This window comes from Oreochromis aureus, linkage group 12 (genome assembly GCF_013358895.1).
Source record: "Oreochromis aureus strain Israel breed Guangdong linkage group 12, ZZ_aureus, whole genome shotgun sequence".
Taxonomy (NCBI): domain Eukaryota; kingdom Metazoa; phylum Chordata; class Actinopteri; order Cichliformes; family Cichlidae; genus Oreochromis; species Oreochromis aureus.
The window spans coordinates 28,230,718-28,240,711 of record NC_052953.1 but is presented as its reverse complement, the minus strand read 5'-3'; the positions used below and the strand labels follow the sequence as shown (position 1 = coordinate 28,240,711).

Sequence of the window (9,994 nt, the reverse complement as noted above, 5' to 3'; positions counted from 1 at the left end):
CTTTTTCTTCATAGCAGTTTATTTATAACAGTCATTTATGGAAACATATTTCCATGGTCGAGTGCAATATTCACAGACAGGGATAACTACACAACTCCCTGCCTCAAACAAATCAACCCCTGCCCCATATTGCATTCAGTGAGATGTATTAAAATAAATAACCGTAGCTCTTCCATTGGTTTTCACACTCAGGGTGAAATACACATTATGATTGCCTTCATCATTCATTCTCACAGGCCGGGTACCTTCCACTTCATTGAGTGAATAATATTGCATCATTGGTGCAGCTTTGAGCTACAGCCAGAGAAACTTCACTGGTCAAAGACAAACACCGCTTTTCCCCTCCCCCCTCACATGCAAACGGACACTGTGGAACAACAACTGAAGTGAGATCCTTCAGAAAACAGCTGACAACACCTCTGTCTACTCTAAGAATGACTTTTTGGGGAAGTTTTGGAAGCACTGGATTTCCTTTACACAAGATTACATAAGAGAAGCACCAAACCTTTTTGGTGAAAGGATATACCACGTTACACGTTAACATATACATGTGCAAACAAGTTTAAAGCATGATTAAGTGACATACATAAATACATGAAGCACGTTTCCAGGCAAACCCCACTTTAACAACATGAAAATGGACTCTCCTGCCGTACTGGGAATCGGATAAATAACGGATGATGTGCATGAACGTTACGATAAGCTTTGCCACATCCGAAAGCATGCAGTTGTGGATCACTCACACCTCGGGTTAATAAGAGGTAGATTCACAGAGCACAAAACGAGGGAAAGCTTTTTTTTGTTTTGTTTTTTTAGGAGACAGAAAAAAAACGTCAAACTCGAAAAACAAACCTCACAGCTATACATCTTGTATTGCATACTCGAGCTGTGTTTGAAACGAGCCTGTAGCATAGTTTTAAGTTGCTCTAACAGCACTTTTAGCCTGTTAGACTGTGCTAGTGTATGGCTTTGGCTTGCATTATTTCTTTTATAATAATATGTTGTATATCCAGCAATATTAAGTTACATACTTAAAGAAGAATATATATATATATATATTGACACAGTTATTGGTAATTAACCCCCTTCTGTTTCTGCTACAGCAGCATGCAGTGAAGCTCAATGCTCTGAGCTGTACTGCTCAAAGGTAAGCTGACTTTGATTCCTATTTACATGTCAAGTAATATGAAATAAAAGTATGAAAACTAAATGATTATAGTCACTGGATTACATCCAGACACATATCTACACACACTAGGAACTTTTTACTTTTTTTGGTGATAAACGCAGCTGAACATTTTCAAAACATCCTACCATACAAACATACATAAGACAACCCTGGATAAATTCTAGTGCAATATATTTAAAGCTAACATAATGTTGGTGGAATGCCAGGGGTGTGCATACGTATACCTGCACTGCACTGATAGGTATAGAGATTGAAAAGGAGTGACTTGGGGAAAGCTGTGGCCCGCATTGGACTTGCAGGTGTGGTGTTGAGTTATCTGACACTCTGTGACATGTGCAGAGGGGTCAGCATCTCTTCAAAAATGGCTCCCTTGACATTGGACCCTCTCAGGTTGGCTTCTTGTAGATCGCAGCCAGACAGATCACAGTTCTGGACAGGAGAAAAAAAACAATAAAAATTCCTAAGTAATGATGCGAGTTTTTGGCCTGTGGTGTTAACGCTGTGTGGATTGTGACGGATCGACCGGTTTCTTGTAAGTCTAGTGAAGCTTTTAATCAGCAGTTTAATCATTTACAAATGTGCTTCAGTTCAGTGTTTATTTATTTCAAGTTAAAATGAACAGAAAATGGAGAAAGAGCAAAAAATTAAACCTGTTTTTGCATGTCATCTAGAAGTTTTAAGATTTCAAGAAACATAAAAAGTAAAAAAAAAAAGAAAGAAAAAGAAAACTTGGGACTTTGCTTTTCTCAAGCTGCGTCACATTTTGGGAATTTTATTCAGATTCGCAGTGTCATTATTTCTGCATCTGGTTTTGATGTCATAAACAAAACCTGCCACCTGAGCCCACTTTATTCTGTGCTTTTAAAGATAATCCTTGACTCACCTCCAGATCTGTCCCTGCTAAAGTGGCTCCCCGCAGATTACAATTCTTCAGCTTTGCATTTTTGAGAGTGGCCACACGCAGGTTGATACCGGTCATTTGGCTTCCTTCCATGTCGACTCCTTTCAGGTTAGCGCCTGATTTAAAAAAAAAAAAAAAAAAAATTGTACAGTTAAAACAAAATCAAAAAATAAAAACTAAACTAAGGCCGCCGCCTTTTTCATCAGAAAAGCTTTTATAGATTACCTTCCAGATTGGCCTTCAGTCCAGATGGATCTTCAAAATTGCATCCTTTGAGAGAAGCTCCCTCAGCATTGGAACACAGCATCTTCACCCCTTGTAAGTTAGCACCCTGCAACCAGCAGAGCAAAGATCAAAACTTTTTATGATAGTCTGACCTCACCTCTACAAATTATTAATGGAAAGATTATGGAGAAAAAAAAAGTGCTGTTTTTTTTTAAATGAGCTGAATGTGAGATGAAGATCTGTAGCAGTATCTTTAAGATATTAAAGAACAGAGTAGTCCTTTTTTCTACACAAGTGAGGGAGCAGCAGATAGAGAGACCAAAAATCCTAAGACAATTACATTTTTGCATCACCACAAGGCCAACATTTAAAAAAAATAACAAACAAAAAATAGCACATTAAGATACACGTGAGGAGGAAGCATTCACTCCTAAAGAGCATTTACAGACACTGAACGGATATGTAAAAGATTTAGCCTGAACAAAAACAGAGCTGCCACGCTTACATCCAGGTTGGCTCCAGAGAGATCAGCTCGCTCCAGATTGGAGCAGCACAGGTTGGCATGTGTCAGGTTGCAGCGGCTGAGGTTAGCCATCTTGAAATTGATGTAGCGCAGGTCAAGTCGGGACAGATCGGCGCCACTGAAATTGAGTCCCTAGAAACATTAAGAGCAATAGGGTCAAGTATAAATTCGATCAGATGATACGAGAGTGAATTAAAACAGTTTCATCTAACCGTACCTGACAGCGGAGCTCTGACTTGGTCGGTGTTGCCAAAAGAAAACGGACAAACTCTTTGCGGGAAATAGGAGAGTGGTCCTCGGGTGGCTGCGAGTTCTGTTTATTTAAAAAAAAAAAAAAGCATGCAAGGGAGAGATCACATTTTTAACAACCATGTTTCCAAAGAAGCAGAGGTGATATGTAAGATGTAAAATTGTCACTTAAATTTGGGCATTCAGCGAGTTCCAAATGACTCCGTAGTTTTTGCATTTACAAAGACAGATTATAATTATAATAATAAAATATTAATGTTGAAACTAAAAAAATGTTATAAATAATTGAGAAATATACAAAAATATATTCCGATATTGAATTTCCCAAAAAACTGGGGGGGGGAAGCAATCACATGGCAGATCATAATATCGAATAAAGTTAACTGACAACAGCTCATTAACATAACTGGGTATTTATCCAGTCCACTGCACACAATAGACAAGACCAAAAACTTGTAATGTATTGTTGTGTTTTAGTGACACTGCTTTAAACACATAAATAGACTCAGGAACACGTCTGAAAACAAATGACGGTAAAATGTTTCTAGATGCACCCATAAATGGAACATCAATACGGAGGTGGAAAGTAGGAAGTCATAGGATTAGCCGGCTTATTAAGAGCACAGGTCAAAGTCAGCATGTGTGGTGGTGGTGCATTAATGCACATGCCATGGGTAACTAGCACATCTGTGAACGCACCATTTAAGATGAATGACATACATATTTTGATGTGACATATTCTACCTCCAGGTTGATTTGTTTTCTTTTCAAGGAAAGCCTACCCTATTCATGTAAGACAATGCCAACCACATTCTATGGCAGCTGTGACTCAGGAGGTAGAGCAGGTCGTGTATCAGTCAGAGGATTGATTCCCCAGCCGGGGATAGTTGGGCAAGATACTGAACCTCGAGTTGCTCCTAATGTAACCATCGGTGTGAGTATGAATGCTAGACAAAGCGCTTTGGTGTAGAAAAAAAAGAAGTGGTTATGTAGATATATGTGTAACGGGTGAATGTGGTTTGTAGTTACAAGCACTCTGCATGCTCAGTTACAGTTTACCAGCTTCTCATATCATGGCTGCATAATAAAAGCATCTGAATGCGAAGCTGGCATGGACTGAAAGACTAAAAACAAAAACATGCACAAAAAGTACAACAATTGCTTTCCCAGAGTGTTGTTTCTTTTTTCTTTTTCTTTCTTTCTTTTTTTTTTAAATGACATTACAGTCATCAAATTCAAAATGAGTATGCAATTTTTAATACTTCTTGGTTTTTCTCTCCTTTGTACTGTTCTCTATCAAATATCGGGTTTAAATGGTTTACAGATTACTTCATTTTGTTTTTATTAACATTTTTACAGCATAAAACATGATTTTATTGTAAACTACCTTGATCGCTACTTCCAGCTGTTCAGCGAGCTGCTCAATTCCAAAGAAGCGAGCCTCCTCGAGGACACCTGGAAAACATTTAGGAGATTGCTACATATCCCTCCATTTTTTAACATTTTAGACATTAGATCAGTTGCATGCAGGTAGACCTCATCATTTAGAAATAACATTTTTAAAAGAAGAAATAGAAGAAAGGTTACCTCGTATATTTATGCCTTCATTGATAATGAGCTGACCGTGTCTCAAGTAGTTGAGAATAGGCTCAAAGTACTCAGGGCTGCGGTCAATGAGGTAAGCCCCATGCTCATCCTGTTTGTTTCCCCACACATCTGAACACAGATACAACACAGAGCTTGACGAAACTTAATAACATGGCTGAATAAGAACTGAAATGCTCATTGATCAGCTGGTCTCAGTACCCTTCTCTCGAAACATGTGAGCGAGCATACTCTCTGGCTCCTTGCTGACCAAGGTGCTCCTGATTATAAAAGAAGATGCATTCAGCAAACAGAGAACAGAGAAACAATGAATGAGGTACGGCATGAAAGCTGAATTTAAAGCACAAATACCTGGTGGTGGTGAAAAGACGGCCACCAATGTTAAGGGTTAGCCAGTCAGTGTGAGCTGCCAGCGGATCTGATGTAACCTTAGCTTCATTTTGAGGGTCTGTGATAATAAAGTGAAGGAAGACAACAGAGACACTGAAACCTTTGGACACTCTGACAGTGGATGAGACTCCAGCAGCAGACATGACAGCACTCACCAATAAATGGATCTCCTTCTGACACATACAGCACGTCGTCATCTCTGGGAGAGGCACAGACGCACATGTCAGAAACACAATGTAGAGAGGCGACCTTCAAGTTTGTTGTGTTACAGTTGAGCTTACCTTATAAGGGCAATGTCATCAATGAGACCACCCTTTCCATTGTACAAACAGGAGGCTTTGATTCCTAACTTATTGCTTGCTACAGATAGTAAGTCGGACAAGGTTCCGTATACTGCTACAACCTAAAGAGAGAGGGGGAAAAAACAATGGATTAAGGACTGAAAGCAAAAGGGTCACTCCAGCCTAACACGACATAAATGAGTCACGGTGGAAATGGTGGTTGACCTTAAAGTTCAACGGTAGTTTATTTGGGGGAAAAAATGTAATAAAGTCAGAGATGAACCCTGTCATCATATGAGTACATGATGTTGCGTTTGAGTATCAGCAGTTAGCACTGCATCCTGAAACACCTTAGGTACGTTCAGTGGAAAAAGCCAGTCATTCTGCGGCCCAAGCTCTCACACTCAGCAGCCTCACCTATTACCCACCTTGCCATTTTTACATGTCCCGTTAACAAATAACGTGACTCTTCTCATTCTTTACGCGCTATGGCTGAAGGTCTAGTAAGGCTATAATAATAGGACAATGACGTATCCTCTCCCAGCTAGTCTCCTTTTCGTGTGCCGAAACAAATGAAGCTGGCTAGCTTGCTGCATCAGACAACAACACGAGACAAAAGATGCCTTCACAGGTATCGGGAAAACTAGATATTCTTTGGAAGTGCAACTTGGAGGAATACTTATAGGTACAGCTAAACTTTGAGTATTATTATTATATTTAAATAGCTCAATATGTTTTCTATTAAGTCAACTTTATGAATATATTGTATCTGTGCTGTTGTCAAGCATTTAAATAGAGCTAATGTTGTGATATGTATAAGTTTCAAACAGCATACGTAATTTCTTGATGCTTATAAAATGCTAACGTAAGCGTGAGCAGTTGCCGTCGCTGTAGAAGTGCATCACTGATAATAATTATGTCACCACAGCTCAAAGTTAACCGCGCCGCTAATTTGCCTAAACAAATCCATTTATGTAACGCTACCAAATCTGAGAGCATCTGAAGGGGCCTGTAAACAGCTCTGTAATTGGCTGAGAGGCTTCTACGTAAGCACGTTTCATGCGTAAGTTATTTGTAGCGCTAGCGTTTAGCCATCCTGAAGGTTTTCGTTTCGTGTGAAGAAAAGCGCGACTCATTCGCATCACATCAGCCTTTATCTTATTTCAAATGTAACCTGTCAACCTGTTATCGGACCAAACATTCATTGGCTCATTAAAAGCATTTTTGCGGCTTGTTTGTTGTGAAGTAGTCCCGTTGGTGGTGGTAATGAGCCACAGAGCTGCCCAACAGTAGCAGTAGAAGAAGAACCGTGTTATTGTCAACAGAGTAATGTTTGACAGCATTTCTGTAACTATAAACTAGCGTTCACCTTCAGGTTTGAATGTTTCATTTATCCCGTTTTTAAAAAATGTCTGACAGACAGCATTGTTTGTGCTGCTCTCATCCCGTCTCCTCTGCTAGTGTTTACCAGACGCTGTACGAAATGGATTTTGAACGAGGTTTGCATTCACCTTTCAGGCATGTGGTGGTTGAGTTAAACCACACTGCTATCAAAGATGTAGACTAGGCCAAGCAATACTATTTTGTTCTGATTTGAAAGATGTGTCAGTGAAGTAGAGTGCTGTGGGTCCTGTGCAGGTATCTGGTCTGCTGCAATGAATGGAGACTTGGAGAGGGTAAAGTCCTTAGTGCAGAAGGGGACAGACCCTAATTTGAGAGACTCAGCTGGATACACCGCGCTGGTGAGTTTACAGAAAACATGTTTGGCTGCACAGCATGAGCTCATGTACCTAATGTACCCATGTACCTAAACTTATAATTTACTAATGCTGTTTTCCCTTTTAGCACTATGGAAGTCGCAGTGGTCATCTCTCTGTGTGCAAGTTTCTTCTTGAGAACGGTGCCTGTGCGTCTCCGCAGACGCCAGGTGGGGCCACGCCGCTCCATCGATCAGCTTACTGCGGTCACCTGAATGTGGTGAGACTCCTTCTGCAACACAGAGCAGATCCAGCACTCTGTGACGATGACGGCATGTCCCCTTTACACAAGGTACAGAATTTCCAGCAATAACACAGCCATTCTGCTGAGATATAATCATTTAACTTGTGCCTGCATCTTTTACTCTCTTACATGGTTGAGCAGGCTGCAGAAGGCGGTCACGAAGAGGTCTGTCAGCTCCTTGTTGAGCGCTGCCCAGCACTCCGCATCCAGATGAACAAGAGGCTCCAGCTACCCTACCAGCTGGCACAGCAGGGAGACCTGCAGGAGCTCTTAAAACCCCCCCGTTGATGGCAGATGCACTGAACCTGAGGCACTTCTATGTTGCTAAGATCACACGAATGATCTCCCACATTTTCCTTAGCAAGCATCAGCATTCATGTTTGGAAGAGAAAGTTACAGCTGTTGATGAGAACTGAGACGTGGTGAGGAAATGGATGGGAAGTTGGAAGATTCAATCGAACACACCCACCTTTTGAGCTGAAGTGCTCTTGGTGGCTGAATGTTAAGATAACTGATGGTGCATTATAAACTTTGATGTGTATTTGTGAAATTAAATTTATATCCGGACGCCTACGTTTGGTACAAGACCCAAACAGTCACACAACAGCAAGACAAGGACAACATGCCAGTGCAGAGAGCTTCTTTTCTTTAAAGTCAGAATAAAAAAGCAGAGATCATTTGAAAGGTGCAATGATATCACAGGTCTTGAACACGGAGTGTAAGTAAGTAAGTAAGTAAAATTTTATTTATATAGCACATTTCTAGATAGAAATCACAAAGTGCTTTACAAGATATAACAGATTAAAAAGACAAAATACAAACAAAGTTAGCAAAAAGCAATTTTAAAAAGATGTGTTTTCAGCTGTTTTTTAAAAGTAATCAATGAATCAGCGGATCGTAAGTCCTGAGGAAGGGAATTCCAGAGTCTGGCGGCCACAGTAGCAAAAGCTCTATCACCCCTAGTTTTCAGTCTCGTATACGGAGTGACAAGTAGGCCCTGACTACTCGACCTCAGAGACCTACTAGGGGCATAGGGCTGTAAAAGCTCAATAATATATGGTGGTGCTTGTTGTTGAAGAGCCTTAAAAGTTAAAACCAAAATCTTAAAATGGACTCTAAATTCGACGGGAAGCCAATGTAACTGCATAAGCAACGGTGTTATATGTGAATATTTTGAAGCTTTCGTCAACAGTCTTGCTGCAGCATTCTGAACGATCTGCAGGCGCTCCAAAGAACCTTTGTTTAGACAAGTAAACAGGGAATTGCAGTAGTCCAGTCGTGAAGAGATAAAGGCATGAATAACAATCTCCAGTTCGGTATAGGATATTATAGAGCTCAATTTAGAAATATTTCTTAAATGATAAAAGCAAAACCGAACAAGAGATTTAACATGACTATCTAACGTAAAAGCAGGATCAAGGATAATCCCTAAGTTCCTGACAGATGGTTTTACAAACGTTGAAAGAGGACCAAGAGCATTTATTATACTGGGTATATGTCTATCTGGGGCACATAAGAGGACTTCGGTTTTATTTTCATTTAGTTGGAGGAAGTTTTCAGCCATCCAGCCTTTAATGGTTTCCAAGCACACATTTAAAAGCTGCAGTTTAGAAGCCTCTTCCGGTTTAAAAGATATATAGAGTTGGATATCGTCTGCATAACAATGGTAACAGATATCCTCAAAAGGGCTCAAAATGTGCTGGAGAGGAAGTAAATAAACTAGAAACAGTAATGGCCCTAGCACAGAGCCTTGTGGCACACCAAAAGACAGGGACGCAGAAGATGATCTATACTTAGAAACTGCCACAGTAGAATATCGTTCAGAGAGATACGAGGAGAACCATTTCAATGCAGTCCCAGAGACACCGACCCAGTATTTCAGCCTGTTAAGCAAAATATAGTGGTCAACAGTATCAAAGGCCGACATAAGATCCAACATTAAGAGAACAGAACATTTACCTGCATCGCTTTGTAACAAAATGTCATTAGAAACTCTAAGAAGGGCTGTTTCAGTGGAATGAACTTTACGAAAAGCCAGATTGAAATTTGTCAAAATACTATATTTATCTAAAACTGCTGTAAGCTGCTTAGCCACAATCTTCTCTAGAATCTTAGCAATTAACGGAATTTTTGAGATCGGTCTATAATTGCTTGTGAGAGATGGGTCCAGCATAGGCTTTTTAACAAGGGATGTATAACAGCAGTTTTAAAATAGGCAGGACTATGCCCGAGGCCAAGGAGGTATTAATTATAGTAAGAATACAGGGACCAGTAGAGTAAAAGACATTTTTGAATAATGATGCGGGTAAAAAATCAAGAGAGCAAGAGGATAATTTTGTTGCACTAACTATTTTTCCCAGCTCTGGTAGTGAGACAGGTGAAAAACCTTCTAAAACAACAGGCCGAGCTGGCGTGGGAACTGACAGCGCAGACGCTGAAAAAGACAGGTTTTTCCTTATGTTGCTAATTTTTTCTAAAAAGAAAGCAAGAAAAGTTTCACAATCTTCGACGGAAGAAATAATAGCAGCAGGTGGAGCAGGAGTAATAATATTAGTAATAGTATCAAATAAAACTTTAGGATTACCTCTGCTCTTTGCAACCAGCTGAGAAAAGTAAGCAGCCCTCGCAAC

General features: G+C 40.1%; 2 protein-coding genes across 4 annotated transcripts; one reads left to right on the top strand and one right to left on the bottom strand.

The window, feature by feature from the left end:
* On the bottom strand, positions 1–5,933 carry kctd9a (potassium channel tetramerization domain containing 9a). The gene is made up of 12 exons (XM_031731277.2): positions 5,792–5,933; positions 5,364–5,485; positions 5,238–5,281; positions 5,044–5,140; positions 4,894–4,952; positions 4,675–4,803; positions 4,475–4,542; positions 3,056–3,151; positions 2,821–2,970; positions 2,316–2,421; positions 2,073–2,206; positions 1–1,618 (listed from the first exon to the last, which is right to left on the bottom strand). The coding sequence occupies exons 1-12, from the start codon at positions 5,837–5,839 to the stop codon at positions 1,502–1,504; spliced, it is 1,170 nt and encodes a 389-aa protein (XP_031587137.1). The 5' UTR covers positions 5,840–5,933; the 3' UTR covers positions 1–1,501.
* On the top strand, positions 5,913–7,931 carry ankrd39 (ankyrin repeat domain 39). 3 transcript variants are annotated; one of them, XM_039621028.1, is made up of 5 exons: positions 6,434–6,689; positions 6,825–6,862; positions 7,002–7,105; positions 7,209–7,412; positions 7,506–7,931. In XM_039621028.1, exons 2-5 carry the CDS (start codon positions 6,847–6,849, stop codon positions 7,650–7,652), a joined length of 471 nt encoding a protein of 156 aa, XP_039476962.1. In that variant the 5' UTR covers positions 6,434–6,689; positions 6,825–6,846; the 3' UTR covers positions 7,653–7,931. The 3 variants fall into 3 exon arrangements, with proteins under 3 accessions (XP_039476963.1, XP_039476962.1, XP_031587156.1); XM_039621029.1 differs by lacking the exons at positions 6,434–6,689; positions 6,825–6,862 and adding an exon at positions 5,913–6,048; XM_031731296.2 differs by having other exon boundaries at positions 6,434–6,862.
* Positions 7,932–9,994: the final 2,063 nt, after the last annotated feature.